Raw genomic sequence first — 19,683 nt, forward strand, 5'->3', positions numbered from 1 at the left:
CATTCCCCTACCCTATTGCCCTACGTTTATCCCTGACTAATGCATCTTACACTATGGACAATTAGCATGACCAATCCACCTAACCTACACATCCCTGAACACTATGGGCAATTTCCCAGGATCTGGGTTCGATTCCATCCTCGGGCAATTGTCTGGGTGGAATTTGCACATTCTCCTCGTGTCTGCGTGGGTTTCCTACAGGTGCTCCAGTTTCCTCCTGCAGTCCAAAGATGTGCAGATTAGGTGAATTAGACATGCTAAATTGCCCATAGTGTTCAGGAATGTGTAGGCTAGGTGTATTAGTCAGTGGTATATGTAGAATAATATAGTGTAGGGGAATGAGTTTGGGTGGGTTACTCTTTGGAAGGTCAGTGTGGACTTTGTTGGGCTGAATGGGTTGTTTCCACACAATAAGTATTCCATGAGTATCCCCCATGGCCTTGGTAACATTGTCTATCACACCAATGTAACTTGTCATGCTGATTTCTATCATGTGACAAGCTACACCTTCTTTAAGACAAGTTCCTCTTCACCTTCAGCTACCTCGTGGCTTTTCCTCACCACAATGACACCACTCAAACCCTTTAGATCCCAAATCCAAAAGGACAGTGGTGTCAGCTGATCCCCTTTCCACCAGAGCAATGTGCACTGTCATACAATAATTATCAAACACAAGAGCAACATTCAAGTCTTTGATGGACTTGGATCTTATGGTCACAGTATCTGAGGAATGTTAGTGCTGCTTTCAGCACTAAAATATGTGGTAAATCTGTTTGGCGTTTTTATTGTGAATGAGTAGAACTGCATTCTGCCTCATGCCCTGTTTCAGTAATCCTGTCTGTTGTCTCTATTCTCACAGGAAGCAGAGTTTCCCACTCTGAGGGAAGCCCTCTCCTTCGTGGCCCTTATTGATGGCTATTATCGACTGACAGCTGATCCACATCACTATTTCTGCAAAGAGGTGGCTCCACCCAAGCTGTTGGAGCATATTGAGGACAACTGCCATGGACCAATCACGTAGGTGCAAGAATTTGGTCATTATGATTGGCCCAGTGAAAATGGGCCAAGTTCTTGAGGAAGGGGAAACCAGCCATTAGCAATACAAGTTTCTGAAAACTTTTAATTTCTTAACTTTCCATCCACACATCTCCAAAAGTAGCAAAGCTTCACCCACGGTGGCTCAGTGGTTAGCACTGCTGCCTCACAGCTGCAGGGTTCGATTCCAGCCCCGGGCGACTGTCTTCGTGGCGTTTGCACTTTCTCCCCGTGTCTGTGTGGGTTTCCTCCGGGTGCTCCGGTTTCCTCCCACAATCCAAAGATGTGCAGGTCAGGGTGGATTGGCCATGCTAAACTGCCTTGTAATGTTCAGGGATGTGTTGGGTAGGCGCATTAGTTAGGGGTAAATGCAGAGTCATAGGTTAGGGGAATGGGTCTGGGTGGAATACTTTTCGGAGGGTCAATGTGGACTTGTTGGGCCGAAGGGCCTGTTTCCACACTGTCGGGATTCTCTGACTGTGTGGTACTCAGCAGATGCACACAGAGTGAGATGAGGCTATTAGGTTGCATCGTGCCTGATCTGATTGTGGCCTCAGCTTCCCTTTCCTGCTGGTTCCATTATCTATTAAAGAACTATTGAACTCAGCCTTGAATAACTGTAATGATCCAGCCCATCCCCTCTATTATCCAGGGAAGAGAATTCCACAGACTGAGGAGAAAATGAGGGTGGCACGGTGGCTCAGTGGTTAGAACTACTGCCTCACAGCGCCAGGGACACAGGTTTGATTCCAGCCTCAGGCCACTGAGTGCGTGGAGCTTGCACATTCTCCTTGTGTCTGCCCGGGTTTCCTCTGAAAGCTCTGGTTCCCTTCCACAGTCCAAAGATTTGCAGATCAGGTGAATTGGCCATGCTAATTTGCCCTGTAGGGTCCAGAGATGTGTAGGTTAGGTGGGTTAGTCATGGAAAATGCAGGGTTACAAGGAAAAAGGTTGTGGGAGAGTGGAAATGGGTCTGAGTGGGATGCTGCTCAGAGGGTCAGTGTGGACGCGATGGGCCGAATGGCCTGTTTCCACACAGTAGGACTTCTATGATGAAAATTCCCCTTATCTCTGTCTTAAAGAGGAAACCTCTTTTTGTGAATATATCTTTCTCGTTGTCATCTATCACACAAGAGGAAACAGCGTCCAGGTCTCCACCCCATCAAGGTCCCATGCCAATTGTCTCCAGGACATTCTTCAGCCTTTTAATGTCTTGTCACTTTGTAAAGAAATGCCTTTTGTTTATTCAGTGGCTCCTTCTAACAGGGTTGTTAAGAGCAGGTGGTTATGAAGATGGTCTAGAAGCTTTGCTGCTACCCTGTAAGATATTGTTATGGAGCTCCGCTACTACATCACAACCTTTATATTGTCCAATTGTCTCCATCTTTCATAACATCATTACAGACCCTTGAATAAGCATCTGCTACTCATTTCCTAGCTTGTATGAAAGCTCCTTATCCTGTGCACATTGAGCAGCATTAGCTACTGGTCCAGCAGGGTTTTTAAAAAAAATTTCTGATGCTTGTTTTCAAATATTTTTAATGTCTCCCTATCTAAGTTATCTCCTCTATGTCTAAAAAGCTCTGAGATCTCTGTTGTCCTCCAATTCTGGCTGCTGGGGCAGTGCGATTTCCATTGTTCACCATTAGGAGCTCAGCCTTCAGCTGCCTGGATCCTACTCTCTATCACTCTCTTGAGGGTCTCCTTAAGATCTAAAGATGTGACCGTGTCTTCACTCAGCTGCCCTAAGACATCCAAATGCCCCGCGATCCTAAGTAAAGTTCACAAAATGCTGAACCGATTCTTCATCTGTTTGTGATCATCGTTAGTCTCACTCAAAAGGCCAGCTCAGATGTCCTGCAGTAACCGTTGGAAAAGTTCCACTCTTGACAAAGCATCAAAGGCAAGTAAAACTACGTTGGAAACCCCAGTATAGCAATAGTTCCACCAACCTGCCCACACACGTCTGTGCCCTTTCAAAGGGCCCATGTTATTTTTAATCTCTGATTTTTAATATAAGCTGATCACTCTTCCTTAACAGCTCTGACTTTGCCATATATAAGCTGAAGAAGCTTGGAAACAAGACAGGTCTCTATCTCCTCCGTTGCAGCCCTAAGGAGTTCAACAAGTATTTCTTGACTGTTTGTGTTGAAGTAAGTCGCCAGTTTAAGGTTTTGTTGTGTGTTTTGTGTATTTGATTTGCCTCAAAGCAATGCAGAGATGGCTCCAGTGTGCAGGGTCATATCTCTGAGCCAACATCCAACCATAGATCAGGAACCCAGACTTACATGAACACAATGCAACTGAACCATCGAATCTAATGGACACCACTGACAGGGTTTTGAATTTCATTGGCTGGTTGCTCTGGTAGACCCTTTGTGGTTGAGGAAGACCCTGGGTAGAGAAACAGGCACAAAAACCCGGGCCTTATAGTGACCCAGAGAGGGGAAGGGTGGGGAAAACCTTTCTTGGCATCTTCCTCACTCTTCTATCACTGCCTATTATTGGAGCAATGCCTCAAATTACTCCAAAGGCCCCCTTGACCTTCAGAGATCCCTGACCTGAAATTTCAGGAGTTCTGCTATACCAGCACAAGGCCCCAGGCTTCTTCCCAAATTGTGAGGCTGAGGTAATTTCCTTGTTCAGGAAGGGTTCACTATCTCCATGGAGATGACTATCACATGACTATCAAGCTGACCACAGCTGCTCCGCTATTTATTCCTCTTCAGTCTTTCCTGAACAGGCAAACCTTACATCAAAGGTAGGGACCTTGGCCATTCAGCCCCTCAATCCTATCCCACCATTCAGTTAGAGGCACAATAGAAACTAAAGGAAGCTCTTTCCACCCACAGCTTGAATCCAGTCTGGGATTTTGGTTTGGTAAGAGCAAAATGTGTGACAAAACCAAAGGGAGTTGGTGGAGTTCTGACACTGGTTAGCTGTGATTTGGTGGAACAGGTTTGAGGGCTGAATGGTCTTCTATTCCTATAATTACCCTTGCCTGATGTTAGTTTCAGAGCCTTTCCAACAGAAACTGCATGATTCATAGATGCACAGATTAAACTATTTGTAAGAGCTGTGACTGGGACTGACCCTTTACTAAACCTGAATAATGCGTCAGCAATCACAACTAATCCTCTGGTAATGAAGTTGCCTGTGCTAGCCCTCATCAGTATCTATAATCACAGTTAAGCAGAAACTAATATTTAAGCTAAAATAACACTCCTGTTTAAGAAGGGGCAGAGCCAGTTAGCCTACTTTGAACAATAATAAGATTTTACAGTTTGTGATTGCAGATTATGTGAAAGTGCAGGGCAAAACCATGGGGAGGTCATGCCTGACAAATCTGTCAGAATTCTTTGAGGAAGTAATTAGCAAGTTAGACAAAGGAGAGCCAGTGATGTGACCAATTTGGATTTCCAGAAGATCTTTGACAAGGTGTCACACGGGAGGCTGCTAAGTAAGATAGGAGCCCGCAGTGTTCAGGCAAGGTACTGGCATGGATAGAGGATTGGCTGGCTGGCAATGGGCAGACAGTGGGGATAAAGGGGTCTTTTTGAGGATGGCAACCAGTGACTAGTGGAGTTCCACAGGGGTCAGCATTGGTACCACAACTATTCATATATACATTAACGATCTGGATGAAGGAACTGAGGGACTTGTTGCCAAGTTTGCAGATGACACAAAGATAGGTAGAGGTTGGGGAAGCAGGGAGGATGCAGAAGGATTTGGACCAGTTAGGAGAGTGGGCTAGGAAGTGGGAAATGATATACAATGTGGGAGTGTGTGAGGTTATGCACTTTGGTAGAGAGAATAAAGGTGTAAACCATCTTTCAAATGAAGAAAGGCTTTGAAAATACAAAGCACAAGGGGACTTGGGAGTTCTAGGTCAGGATTCTCTTCAGGTTAACATACAGGTTCAGTTAGCAGATAGGAAAGCAAATGCAATGTTAGCATTCATTTCAAGAGAGCTAGAATACAAGGGCAGAGACTGCTGCTGAGGCTGATTAATGCTCTGGTCAGATTGCATTTACAATACTGTGAGCAGTTTTGGGCCCTGTATCTACAGAAGGATGGGCTGGTGAGGAGGTTTACAAAAGTTATCCCAGGGATAAATGGCTTGTCATATGCAGAACAGTTGGGTACCCTGGGTGACTCGATGGTGTTTAAAAGGATGACAGTGGATATGAAGAAGATGTTTCTACTAGCAGGGGAGACTAGGACCCGTGGGCACAGCCTCAGGGTGAAGGGACGACCCTTTAAAACTGAGAGAGGAGGAGGGATTTCTTCAGCTGGGAGGGGAGTGTGTGGAATATGTGGAATGCACAGGGCTGTGGAAGCTAGGTCATTGAGTGTATTTAAGACAGAGATAGAATGGTTCTTGATCAGTAAGGAGATCAAGGGTTACAGGGAGAAGGTGAGAGAATGGGGTTGAAAGCCATATCAGCCATGATGGAATGTGGATCAGGCTCAGTGGGCTGAATGGTCTCATTCTGCTCCTATATCTTATAAGGGCCACTTTGAAGAAAGTTACACCCAGCATCCCGACTTTCAACAGTGCTGTTATTGTAGCCTCCCAGATCATCCAAATCTTTAGTTTGCCCTTCAGTTCAACCCCTTAACTGGCAGAGCAGCAGTTGTAAGGCACAGGTCTCAGCTGGATACCCTGCAATGAGTGCCACACTTCCCTGAGCGTCTCTTGAGCATCTACAAAGTTTACGTTGGGAATGTGATACAATGTTCATCACTGGCATGGACCTCCTCAATTTCCAGAAGATTCCAGAAATTCTGGTCCAGTCCATTGACCTGGAATGGCTCCCAATTTAACATCAACTCCAGCCCTGCTAGTGCACAATGGCCTCTCTAAGATGCCTTTCAACAAACCGCCAAGTCCCTCCATTGGTAACCTCTACTCCTTCCTCAGCAAACAGCAAGGATGCACAAATACCCTCACCCTGCTTTACACAGGGAGTTATTATGATCTGGACAGCTCATTTCAGAGGAGAGGTGCCAACAGCTTCGAAAATAACTTTCAAAAGGCAATTGAAGGGCTGAAGGGGAAAGAGCAAAAGGAGGAAGACTACAGGCATCTGGGATTCACTGATGTCTGGTTTAGAACACTCACACATAAAAGTGAGCAGAATCAGGGCACCCAGGTTTAAAGTTATTGTTGGAAGGATGAGAGGGGAGTGGAGATGTTTATGTTCAGTCAGGATAGGGTGGGGACCTGGAACTCACTACCTAAGAGCATGATAGCGGCAGGCACCTTCACCATATTTTTCAAAATCTTTGGATTTTCGTTTGAAGTGTTGGAACATACAAACCAAGTACTGTGTAGTGATCAAGACAGCACTCTGTTGGCTAGCATGGAGGCAATGGATTAAATGGCTTCCTTCTGTGTTTCATTTGATGACACTCTTTTATTTGATGCAGACAGAATTTGGAAAGGACTACAAGGACTGTCTGATTGTCAAGGAGAAAAGCTACTCTCTGGCTGGAGTACAAAGGCAGTTTGAGAGTCTGAGGGAGCTCCTGAATTATTATCACAAGACAGGCCTCATGTCAGAAGGTATCAGCATCCAGCTCACCACCTGCTGTCCACCCAGACCCAAAGGTAATATTCCCAGTTTTCTTTCCCAAGTTCCCTCCCTATGTCTCTCTGCCACTCTTCCTTCTCATTTAGGACAGATGTTAAAACCCACCTCTGCCTCTCCTAAAGGGTGGGATCTTCCATTTTCGTTGGGATTCCCTCTCACTAAGGGCAAGGTCTGAGCTTTCCTTTGCCAATGAGGCAGTTTAGCAGGTAGTGGTAGTGCTTTCCCCAAACCTCAAACCCCATGGGTGAAGCTCCAATCCGCCGAGAGATGCTGGCCAATCAGAGGCTGACAACTCTCGTACTCAGTAGCGCCACCAATCAAGGTGGCTGCTGCCAGAAGGGCAAGCAAGATCGCAAGGATCAAGACGTCGGGTAAGTTCCTTGAGTGTGTGGGAACTGGGTTTCTGGAGGTGGAGGACACATGGAGAGGAGGGGCTAATGACAGGGGAAGGGTTTAAAACACAGAAAACTGGGAGCAGGAGCAGGCCATTCTGCCCCTTGAGTCTGTTCTGTCATTCAATGTGATCAGGGTTGATCTTTCAACTCAATACACTGTACTTGCTTTTTCCCTGTATCTTTTGATCCCTTTAACCTGAAGATCTCTATCCCTTTAACACTAAGAACTCTATCCAACACCTTCTTGAAAGCATTTAATACATTGGTCTCAACAGCTTTCTGTGGCAGTGAACTTAACAGACTCATCACTCTCTGGGTAAAGATAAAAATCACCCAACACCAGGTTATAGTCCAACAGTTTAGCAGCACTCCGTTTGGCGGTTTATAGTTCAGCAGTGCTCCGAAAGCTTGTAATTCCAAATAAACCTGTTGGACTATAACCTGGTGTTGGGTGATTTTGAACTTTGTCCACCCCAGTCCAACACCGGTACCTCTACATCTCTGGGTGAAGATATTTCTCCTCCTCACAGTCCCAAATGACCTAAACTCTGAGACTGCGATTCACTCTCACAGACTCATTGACGAGTGGAAGATACTTGTTCTCCCAGTTTACTTTTTCCCAAGTTCCTTCTGGTTTTGAGCACCCTACCAGATTTCAGTCTAATCTTCTTTCCTCTGATAAAGGCTGCAGCAGTTTGTCAAGGAACTTACAAATGAAGTCTTGTGTTCCTGATGGCATTGCAGTGCCTGAAGGTCCATGGGCAACTAGCATGGCCCAAAACACTTCACAGTCAATGAAGTGTAGTATTGTCATGTGACCAACATGGCAGACAATTTTTACACAGCAAGATCCCACAAATAAGGCAGGAATGTGTAGTGATATTGTCACCTGACTATTAATCCATAGCAGGATTTGAACCCAGATCCCCAGTAAATGGACTGGCTTACAGGATTAATAGCCTAGTCATTGAGTCAGACAGCACAGAAACATATGGGCGGCACGGTGGCACAGTGGTTAGCACTGCTGCCTCACAGCGCCAGAGACCCGGGTTCAATTCCCGCCTCAGGCGACTGACTGTGTGGAGTTTGCACATTCTCCCCGTGTCTGCGTGGGTTTCCTCCGGGTGCTCCGGTTTCCTCCCACAGTCCAAAGATGTGCAGGTCAGGTGAATTGGCCATGCTAAATTGCCCGTAGTGTTAGGTTAGGGGTATGGGTGGGTTACGCTTCGGCGGGTCGGTGTGGACTTGTTGGGCCGAAGGGCCTGTTTCCACACTGTAAAGTAATCTAATCTAAAGACCCTTCAGTCCAACCGGCTCATGCTGCCCATGTTCCCAAACCTAAACTGGTCCCATTTGCCTTAACTTGGTCCAAATCCCTCCAAACATTTCTTATTCATGGACTTATCCAAATGTCTTCTAATTGTTGCAACTGGACCTGTATCCACCACTTCCTCTGGCAGTTTATTCCAGACATGAACCATTCTCTGTGTAAAAGAGGAGTTGCTCCTCATGTTCTTTTTAAAACTTCCTCCTCTCACCTTAAAAACATGCCCGTTGGTTTTGAACTTCCCCACACTAGGGAAAAGACCTTTGCTATTCACCTTATCCATGCTCCTCAAGATCTTATAAACCTCTATAAGGGTACCAATCAAGCTCCTACATGCCAAGGAAAAATGTCCCAGCTTTTCCAGTCTATTTTTATATCTCAAACACTCCGTTCCTGACAACATCCTGGTGAATCTTTTCTGAATCCTCTCCAGTTTAATAATATCCTTTTTATATCAGGGCAATCAGAAGTGGAGACAGTACTCCAGAAGAGTCTTCACTAATGTCTTGTACAACCTCAACATGATGTCTCAACTCCTACACTCAAAGGTCTGAGCAATGAAGATAAGCACGCTGAACACCTTCTTAATCACTCTGTCTATCTGTGAAGCACATTTCAAAGAATTATCTACCTGAACCCCTACATCTCTCTGTTCTACAATACTACCCAGGACTCTATCATTAATTGCACAGGTCTTGCCCATGTTTGTTTTGCCAAAATGCAATACCTCACATTTATCCAAACCAAACTCCACCTGCCACTCCTCAGCCCTCTGACCCAATTGAACAAGATCTCTTTGTAATCTGAGATAACCTTCTTCACCGCCCACTGTACCACCAATTTTGGTGTCAATCACAAACTTATTAATGATGCTTCCTATATTCTCATCTAAATTGTTGATATAAATGACAAATAAAAGTGGACACAAAACCAATTCTTGTGGAACACCACTGGTCTCAGGTCTCCAGTCCAAAAACTAACTCTCCACCACCACCCGCTGTCTCCTACTATGAAACCAATTTTGTATCCTAATGATAATACTATTATGCCATCACCTCCCCTTAAAACAGACAAGTTTGAAGTATATAATATCCTGAGGATTCTTTACAGAATGTATTTGGGGAGGATGTATCCTCCTGGGGGAATATCTCAAATTATGCACTGTTGATTAAACATAAGGATTCGCCCATTTGAGACAGAGATGAAGAGAGTTTCTTTTTCACAAATAGACATTTGGAACTGTCTTCCTCAAAAAGACAGTGGAAAGCAAACACTTTGAATATTTTTAAAGCAAAGATAGATAGCTTCTTGATAAGCAAACGGATGGAAGTTCATCAGGATTAGGTGGAGTAATTAGATCAGTTGTGATGTTATTGAATGGCAAAGCAGTCTTGAAGGGTCGTATGGCCTGCTTATGTTCGTAACTCATATGGTCGTATCTGTGTTCAAAATAAATTCTCTCCATCAATGTTACATTTGGGATTTCAGAATAGTGATAAATGTTGGAAGGTTTGGATTATTTGATTCCCAAAATGAAGATAAATATTAGTTTCAAACAACAATAACGTAGGTATGTTATCAGCACTTCTGTAATAAACTGGCAGATAGTATCTAAATGAAACCAGCAGCTTTAAAGCAATTGTTTTACTTGATTCTCTTCCCTGATGGATAGTCCTTCATTGCTCCAATCCCCAATCAATGTTCTTCTGTTATCTCTCCCCCTTGCAGAAAAGTCCAACTTGGTTATTGTCTGCAACAGTCACACCAGCGACCTCCTCACTTCCCCAACTATGCACCGAAGGAATGTCCATCAGATGATGTTCCACAAAGTGAAGAAGGAAGAGCTGGTCTGGGTGAGTCCGTGGAAAGAAAGAATCTTTGACTGACAAATGAAAGCGAAAATCATGCTGCTTGAAATCTGAACTAAAAGTGCAGTGAAGGCTCAGGCAACATTCCGCAGTCAGACAGAGAGAAAGTCAAGCAGAGTTAATGTCTCCTATCATAGAGTCATAGAAATGTACAGTATGGAGACAGACCCTTCGGTCCATGCCAATCAGATATCCTAACCTAATCTAGTCCCATTTGCCAGCACCCGGCTCATATCCCTCCAAACCCTTCCTATTCATATACACATCCAGATGCCTTTAAAATACAGCAATTGCACCAGCCTCTACCACTTCCTCTGGCAGCTCATCCCATACACGTAACACCCTCTGTGTGGAAAAAGTTGCCCCTTAGTTCCCTTTTATATCTTTCCCTTCTCACCCTAAACCTATGCCTCTATCGACCTTTCATCAGAAGGGAGCGTTTGAAATTGATGTTGAGTAAAAGTCATTAACATGGCAACAAGAAGTCGCTGACCTGGTCATGTCATTGCAGTTCTTAAAAAGACTCATTGGACCCAAAACATTAACTCTGCTTTCTCTTCACAGGTGCTGTCAGACCTCTTGAGCTTTTCCAGCATTTTCTGATTTTGGTTCCACCATTGTGGTTCTTTGTTTTTTGTGTTTAGTGTAATTTCACCTGTGCAGGCGTTTGCAACTCCAGAGAGTGTAGGAACTGGTTGATGTTCCTCTGTGTGAATCACAGCAATGAATAATGAGACTGCAATCTTTCAACTTGCAGAACTCAGTGTCAGTATCTGGTACTCCCATGTCAGGAACAGGCTAGCATTAAGTGATAGCATAAAGATTTCCTGGATTCTACAAGTGCAATATACTTTTAGATTCCTAACTGTAACAGTACAACATTTTGCTACTTCTCCTGCGTGAGACTTAAATAAATGCCAAATACACCTAGGTTCTAAAATTCTTCCCCAACAGAAACTAACTTTTGCTACAAGTCAAGTGCTGGATCGAGACTGATTAAAAACATTGCATTGTACAACTAACAAGCAAATCCATCTTATCAAATGGTTCTGGATTTGAACCCAGAAGTGAAATTCTTGCAGCTCATTCATTACACAACCCAGTTTCCAAGAAGTGTGTTTTGGGTGAGGTCAAAATCATAAATTAATAACTGGAGATAATTGAATGAAAAGAAATCATTATTTGCGTATATAAAGTTTCATACAGTCAAGGAAGCAGTCATTAGAGCTTAGTTACTGATCCACTGATTCATGAGGAACTTCAACACACATGAGCCGCCAACAGCAGCATGATCTAATCGGTTATCCAAGGTCAACGACAGAAAAAGCAAAGGAGGATGAGAAAAATATGTTACACACAGAGAGTAGTTAGGATATGGAATGCGCCATCCGAGACTGCGGCAGAGGTTGATTGAGTTGAGGCTTTCAAAGGGGAATTGGATAGTTGACTGAAGAGAAAAAAATAATTGCAGGGTTAATGTGGGAGGATTTGGACTTGCTGAGATGCTTTTACTGAGGGCCAGCAAAGATGTAATGAGCCAAATAGCCTCCTTCTGTGCAATAATTATTCCATGATCTGTTTTAATGAAATTGTTTGAGAGATAAATATTGGCTCGTGACATCTTCAGATGGGGCCATGTCCATCTGAGCGAACAGACAGGGTGCTTGTTTTCTGTCTTACCCAAGAAGGCTGCACCCCCATCATAACGACAATGGGACTATCTGCCCAAATTGTTTAGGAGGTTAGAATCTGCAGCTGCCTGACTGCAGCAAGAAGGTTAACCATCATAGCAAACATAGCTCCACACACCTTCAAGGTAAGGAGAGAGAATTAGTTTGAGCAGTAAAATAAAGTTTGGGTTTGACACCAAGAAAAGGGTTTGCGAGAGTTGAGACACAAATTTCAAGTTAATGGTGGGGGGGGGGGGGGGGGGGGGGGTGGGGGAGTAGTTTCAGGAGGAACAGTGAGTACAATAACATTGCCAAAGTATAAAAAGACAGCAAAGTGTTGAAGAGATTTAATAGAGTACACATTTCTCTCATTGGGGAACTAATAATAAGTGGTCATTAATTTGAACTATCAAAAAGACAGAGAGGAGAGAAACTAGGGGTCGTGTTTTGTATGACAGCAATTTTTTTTTGGATTGCTTTGCCACAGGGAACATTTGCGATCATCTTTTCAGGAACATTTGAATTGATACCTCTATTCTTTCCATGGGATGCGGGGTACTGCTGGCCAGGCTAGGATCTGTTGCCCATTCCTCAAATCTCTTCAACTAAATAGATCATTCGGTCATTTTCAAAGGTCAATTAAGAGTCAGCTGATATTTGATGCTGAGGAAGGTACTGAACTGTGAGGGATTAGATTTGGAATTGTTCTAGCAGAGAGTCCGTGCAAGCGAGATGGACAGAATGGCCTCCGTGTATGCAGCAGCATTCCACAGCAGAGAGCAAGAGAGAGAGAGAGACATTGGTCTGTGAGAGCCAGTTTTCCAATGTGTGTCCAACATAAAATTAAGACATACTCCACATGAAGGATCACGCCACAAAGAAAGGTTATGCAGTTGCAAGTAAATCACATCATGACTTGCATAACGTATTCTGAGAAAGTTACCAGAGAGTAGATATGATAAGTCATTCCAAGATCGATGCCAAATTTTTATCAATGACGCACTTGTGAATTGTTTCAAGAAATTTCTTCAAAGCTTTGCTAAATGAGCCTAATCAAAGCAGGTTGTCATTATATGTAGATGTCATTGTTCATTGTAGCAAACATCCTTGTTGCACTTGCCAGCAGCTTTCTGTATTGTCACTTAGAGTCAGCATATTTCATTGCACCTCCCAGTCGGCCTGGCTGTCCTAATCTTCAGTGAAAGTGTAGTTAGTGCAGCTAGTTCAGGTATGTTGAGGGAGCCTGTGAAGTAAGGGTGGCATAGTGGCTTAGTGGCTAGCATTGTGCCTCATAGTGCCAGGGACCTGAGTTCAGTTCCAGCTTTGGGCAACTATCTGTGTGGAGTTTGCATATTCTCTCTGTGTGGGTTTCCTCCCACAATACAAAGATGTGTAGGCTAGATGGGTTAGCTGTGCTAAATTACCCATGATGCACAGGTGAAGTGGATTGGCACAAGGTAACTGGGTGGGATGCTCTTTGGAGGATTAGTGCAGATTCAATGGGCCAAATGGCCTCTTTTTTAATAGAGATTCTATGATCTATTCCTTGAGGGACTTGTGTGTCTGTTTGTGTGTGTGTGTGAGTGAGTACGTGTGTGTCTGTGTGTGTGTGTGTTTGTGTGAGTGAGTACGTGTGTGTCTGTGTGTGTGTGTGAGTACGTGTATGTGTGTGTGTGAGTGAGTACGTGTGTGTGTGTGAGTACGTGTGTGTGTGTGTATGTGTGTGTGTGTGTGAGTGAGTACGTGTGTGTCTGTTTGTGGGTGTGTATGTGTGTGTGTGAGAGTACGTGTGTGTCTGTGTGTGTGTATGTGTGTGTGTGTGTGAGTGAGTACATGTGTGTCTGTTTGTGTGTGTGTGTGAGTGAGTACGTGTGTGTATGTTTGTGTGTGTGTGTGTGTGAGTGAGTACGTGTGTGTCTGTGTGTGAGTGAGTACGTGTGTGTCTGTTTGTGTGTGTGTATGTGTGTGTGTGTGTATGTGTGTGTATGTCTGTGTGTGTCTGTGTGTGTGTGTCAGCGTCTTCTGGCACCAGAAGGTAATGCAGCGAGTGTGTGTGGAATCACAGAGTGACTGTACGTGCTCACAGTTATGCATCTTACAGGGAATGTTGCCCATTATGTAGACTCACGCCATTCCAACACCTCTAGATATGAGTTCAGCGTTTGTTAACGTACTGATGGAGTCCTGCAGCGCAGAAGAGCCTTTATTCAGATGTGACGCCGTATTGTGGTACCGATTGCTCTCCTCAGTGGGTGTAAAAGGTCCCACAACCCCCCACTGCTTTGAAATAGATTGGGGAGTTCTCTCAACTGTTTTACCAATATTGATCCCACTGCCAATACTTTTGAAAAAAAGGTCACCTTTTCATAATGTTCTGGGGACCTGGGTTTGAATGCTGGCGTGGCAGATAGTGGATTCAATATAAATCTGGAATCGAGATAATGACCATGAATCCATTGTCAGAAAAACTCGTCTGGTTCAATAATGTCCTTCACTAATGGTCTGCCCTACACATGACTCCAGATCCACAGCAATGTGGTTGATTATTAACTGGACTCTGGGCAATATAGGATAAACAATAAATACTGGTCAAACTAGTGACGCCCAAATTCCATGAATGAAATAAAAAGAAATATCTGAGTAAATCACACAGATAATCACACTTCAGAAGTATTTAAGTGGCTGTAAAGCATTTGTGACTTCAGTAGATTGTGAAAAGTGCCACTGAATTGCAAATCCTTTCTTTACTTCAGGGCACATCCTTAACTCTGAGAACAATAGGGTTTCTGCATTCAGACTGAACACCCCCAGGCCATCTCATATTAGCAAACAGTTCCATAAGGTGATGTGAAGATTGTTCTTAAGGGAAGACTGAAGCTAATCGATATCACAAGCTCACAAACAAAACCAGAAGTTGCTTGAAAAACTCAGCAGGTCTGGCAGCATTTGTGGAGAGAAATCACAGTTAACGTTTCCGGTCCGGTGACCCTCCCTCAGAAACTCTGATTTCTCTTCACAGAGGCTGCCAGATCTGCTGAGCTTTACCAGCAATTTCTGTTTTTGTCTCTGATCTACTGCATCCACAGCTCTTTCACTTTTTATGAAGTGGAAAACTAGAAAGTATAAGGGTTTGGGAAGAGAAATGCAACAGTGGAAAAGTGGTGGCAAGGATGTGAATTAATTGGTGGAAGGATGTGTTGCTCCCATGTAAGAATGCTTTCCTGCGTTCGTTCATGGAACATGGGTGTCGCAGGCTGGGCCAGTATTTATTGTCCATCCTTAGTTGCGCTTTGAGAACGTGGTGATGAGCTGCCTTCTTGGACTGCTGCAGTCCATGGTCTGCAGTGACACCCAGTATGCTGTTAGGGAGGGAGTTTGAGGATTTTGACCCAGAGATGGTGCAGAAATGGCAAGTTGCAAATCAGGATGATGAGTGATGTGGAGAGCAGTTCACAATGTTGAGTTTCACGATGAAAAGGGACTGCTTCTCTTAATTTTCCAGGTGGTACTGCTCACAGCTCAGAAGTTGCTGGTGATTGGATATCTTTCTAACCTGTAGCAGGAATGCCCCCTTCTGAATGGTGCTGTCTTGAAGCCCCATGGGAGGAAGGAGCCAGGGACGTAGTGAGCTGTGGCAATCCAGTGCCTAAGACGGGAATGGAAGCCATTCTGAACTAACAGTTGGGCTTTTCTTCAATCACAACAGGGTGAGAGTCTGGGTCAAGGCTCCTTTACAAAGATCTTCAAAGGAATAAGAAAAGGAAACGCGGATGATTATTTTAACCAGATGGATGTTTTATTGAAAGTCCTGGATCACACGCACAGGAACTACTCTGAGGTAATTCCATCATCTCTCCATTCAGGGGCGATAAACAGCAGACTTCAGAAGATTGAAAAGTGATCTGATTGAATTGATCAGGGTGAGGAGGATATTAAACTAAACTGTTCAGAATCTAGTGTGGGGATTAGTAAAAAAAATCTTGAAGTGACTCCCCAAAAGAGATTTTGCAACTGAGTGATAAAAGGGGTGGATATACTTTTGCGAGGTTAAGGTATCCAGGGGCGTATTATTAAGGGGCTAAGTAGCATCTTCTAGCCCATTGATATTTGAAATGGTTACTGAATTATGGAGACTTCAGTAAGGAAAATGGATATTGAAGGATGATGAATGACAACTCAAAACATAGCCAAAGAAAATCTCGAGAGGTAAAGGAGACAGGTGGAAATCCACAGTTAGGCACTCAAGGAATTTTGAGTGATTTGATTCGATTTATTGTAGTCACGTGTACCTAAGTACAGTGAAAACTTTTGTTTTGCAAGTGGTACAGTCAGATCATAGCAAACAAGGATGTATAGATCATGGGGTACTGAGGCAGAACGGGGTATGCAAGGTTACAGCTGCACAGGGGATGCACCAGAGCAAGATGAATGTGAAGGGGAAGGGTCACCGGACCCGCTTTCCCTTCACAGATGCTGCCAGACCTGCTGAGCTTTTCCAGCAACTTCTGTTTTTTTATTTCTGATTTACAGCATCCACAGCTTTTTTGCCTAATATTAGCAAGATCAACATCTTTTGAAGTAAGAGAGTCTATTCATCAGCCTAACCCTGCCAGTGGGAGCCAGGTAGAGAAACAAAAGAGTTGGGAGGTGATTATATTGCTGGAGGCAATTGGAGATATCTACCTCTGTCATTATAACTGACTAACTGAACTCTTCTTTACTCTTATAGTCATTCTTTGAAGCAGCAAGCATCATGAGTCAAATTTCCCATAAGCATCTAATCCTGGTTTATGGAATCTGTGCAGTCAGCAATGACAGTAAGTCCTGTAATGTCCATGGGGTTTGACTGAATTGTTCTTTCCTACCTTTTTCCAACAATTAACCACTCAAATTATTTTAAAGCGTGAATCAGCAAAAGTCTTCATTATAACATACAGCACGGTGGCACGGGAATAAGGGGAAGCCATTTACCCTCACCAGTCCAATGTGCCATTCATCAGATGCTAACATTTTGCTGTCACTATGGTCCTCAGTATCTCTCCCACTTTCTCTCTTTCTCTTTCTCATGGATAATTATCAGACTCAGCCCTATCCTAGGAGAAAGTGAGGACTGCAGATGCTGAGATCAGAGTAGAGAGTGTGGTACTGGAAAAACACAGCGGGTCAGGCAGCATCCAAGGAGCAGGAGAATCAATGTTTCGAGCATAAGCCCTACATCAGGAATTTTCCGGATGAAGGGCTTATGCCCAAATCATCGACTTCCCTGCTCCTTGGATGCTGCCTGACCTAATGTGCTTTTTCAGCACCACACTCTCCATTCAGTCCCTTCTCCCCACTTTCTTCCTATCCCTTTCACCTTGCCAACTATGTCTAACTCCATCTTGAAAACATTCAGAAGTCACATGACACCAGGTTATAGTCCAACAGGTTTATTTGAAATCACAAGCTTTTGGAACGCTGTTCCTTCGTCCGTTTCAGATAAACCCGTTGGACTATAATCTGATGTCGTGTGACTTTGTCACCCCCAGTCCAACACCAACATTTCCATATCTTGCGAACATTCAATGTTTTGCCTCAACCACTTTCAGTAGCAATGAATTCCACAGGTTCTTCACTCTCTGGGTGAGAATACTTCTCCTCATCTAAGTCCTAAATGGCTAATCACATGGTGTTAAACTTTAGGTAAGGTAGATAGGGAGAAAGTATTTCCACAGGTTGAGGAGTATAGTAAGGTCTGGGTACTATAGTAAGGTATAGTAAGGAATCTAAGATTGGGGCAGTGTTATTATGCTAGACCTTAGGAGTGAAATTAGAATATTCTTTTATACACAAAGAGTGGAGATGTCAAGGGCTCTCTTCAGCAAATGGCAATATTAATGGGTGTTATTAGTGGAAGGGCGACCACATTAAGTTATAAAAGCCTTCAAAACAGCTACTTTACACTTCTATTCAAATACAAAACCTTCTTCAGGTGCTCCACTCCATAGCCACTCAATGACTGCCCTTTTATTTTTCTCTCTTTCACTTTGCAGATATCATGGTGCAGGAGTATATGAAATACGGAGCCCTGGACATGTACTTAAAAAAAAACAGAAACAAAAGCTGTGTCAACATCAGTTGGAAGCTGGAAGTTGCGAAGCAACTTTCTTACGCCATGAATTTCCTGGTAGGTATTACAACACACAATAGTCGCTTATCTCATTGTTGGATGTTCCCAGTTCCTCGGAGTCACCCATTTTAGACAGAAATAACGGAAAGCATTTTTCTTATGGAGGGCAATAAGGCTTTGGATCTCAAATGGGTGGGGGAAGCAAGCTTTATGAAGGTTTTTATGGCAGAAGTAGAAAAATTTGCAACATGCACAGAGGTGAAAGGTTATTGGGATGTGGTTGTGGAATAACTGGATGAGTCAGAATCGTATTGAACAGCAGAACACACTCAATGGACTGAGTAGCCTCCTCCTGCTCCTCGTTCTCTACAGTAGGAGACAGTAGGGGCTAAGCCACTGAATAAATTCATGAAAGACATAAATTTTCGTTTAGATTTTAAATACACAAATGGGAGAGGAAGGAATGAGAATACGTCGTTGAGATAGAGGATCAGCCTTGATCATATAGAATGGGAGAGCAGACTTGATGGGCTGAATGGCCTACTCCTGCTCCTAGTTTCTAGCTATTTCCCATGTTCATGTACAAAACAGGGATAGGTAGAGTTCTGGGTGGGTAGTTTACCAAGGTTCCCAGACTAAAGGTTTAACTCAGAACAACAGAACCAAAATAAATTCTCAGTCAAAGAGTGTGGTGCTTGAAAAGCACAGCTGGTAAGGCAGCATCCGAGGAGCAGGAGAGTCAACGTATCGAGCATGAGCTCTTCATCAGGAATGAGCCCTTTAATCAGGAATTCTTGATGAAGGGCTAATGCCCAAAACATCAACTCTCCTGCTCCTCGGATGCTGCCTGACCTGCTGTGCTTTTCCAGCATCACACTCTCGATTCTGAACTCTTCACTTTCTGCTAAAATAAATCCTCAGGTCATTTAACTGATCTTGCTGTGCTCTTTTATCATCACAACTGTGACTACACTTAAAAATATATGATGTCAGAGGCTGCAGTGAACAATTAATCTCCCAATTTCCCCAAAGCCTGTCCACCATCTACAAGGCACAAGTCAAGAGTGTGATGGAACACTCCCTACTTGCCCTGGATGGGGGCAGCTCCAACAACACTCAAGAAGCTTGACACCATCCAGGACAAAGCAGCCCCCGCTTGATTGGCACCATCACAACAAGCATCCACTCCCTCCACCACCAACACTCAGCAGCAGCAGTGTGTACTATCTACAAGATGCACTGCAGAGGTTCACCAAAGACCCTCAGACAACACATTCCAATCCCATGACTGCTTCCATGTAAAAGGACAAGGGCAGCAGATACATGGGAACACCATCCCCTCAAATTTCCCTCCAAGGCACTCACCAATCTGATTTAGAAATATATTGCCATCCCTTCATATCATTGGGTCAAAATCCTGGAATTCTCTCCCTAGATTTACATGTGGAAAGACATTTCTACACAATGAGTGGCTGGGATCGAGAAAGCACTGCCTTTCAGGGGTGGATATATATTCAATAGTAGCCTTCAGAGTGGCATCGGATAAATATCACATGAGACAAAAAATGCCAAGATATGGAGAAAGAGCAGAGAGTGGGCCTATCTGGATTTCTCTTAAGGTCCAGAATAGTATGATGGGCCTAATGGCCTGGCTCCTTCATTATATTATTCTACAATTTTGT

The 19,683-nt window shown here is 43.8% G+C and overlaps 1 protein-coding gene across 2 annotated transcripts in view; it reads left to right on the forward strand.

Annotated features, from left to right (window-relative positions):
* LOC122565442 (tyrosine-protein kinase JAK2-like) overlaps window positions 1-19,683 on the forward strand; it is a 117,933-nt gene that overhangs the window by 68,471 nt on the left and 29,779 nt on the right. For both annotated transcript variants that reach the window (XM_043721426.2, XM_087975964.1), the window contains exons 8-14: window positions 860-1,017; window positions 3,077-3,188; window positions 6,469-6,649; window positions 10,083-10,207; window positions 15,599-15,730; window positions 16,622-16,709; window positions 17,925-18,058. In XM_043721426.2, coding sequence (XP_043577361.2) covers window positions 860-1,017; window positions 3,077-3,188; window positions 6,469-6,649; window positions 10,083-10,207; window positions 15,599-15,730; window positions 16,622-16,709; window positions 17,925-18,058 — 930 coding nt within the window. The remainder of the gene's footprint in view (window positions 1-859; window positions 1,018-3,076; window positions 3,189-6,468; window positions 6,650-10,082; window positions 10,208-15,598; window positions 15,731-16,621; window positions 16,710-17,924; window positions 18,059-19,683) is intronic.

The sequence above is a fragment of the Chiloscyllium plagiosum genome, unplaced genomic scaffold, assembly GCF_037043375.1.
Source record: "Chiloscyllium plagiosum isolate Xiang-an unplaced genomic scaffold, Cpla_swu_hap1 HiC_scaffold_28, whole genome shotgun sequence".
NCBI classification, from domain to species: domain Eukaryota; kingdom Metazoa; phylum Chordata; class Chondrichthyes; order Orectolobiformes; family Hemiscylliidae; genus Chiloscyllium; species Chiloscyllium plagiosum.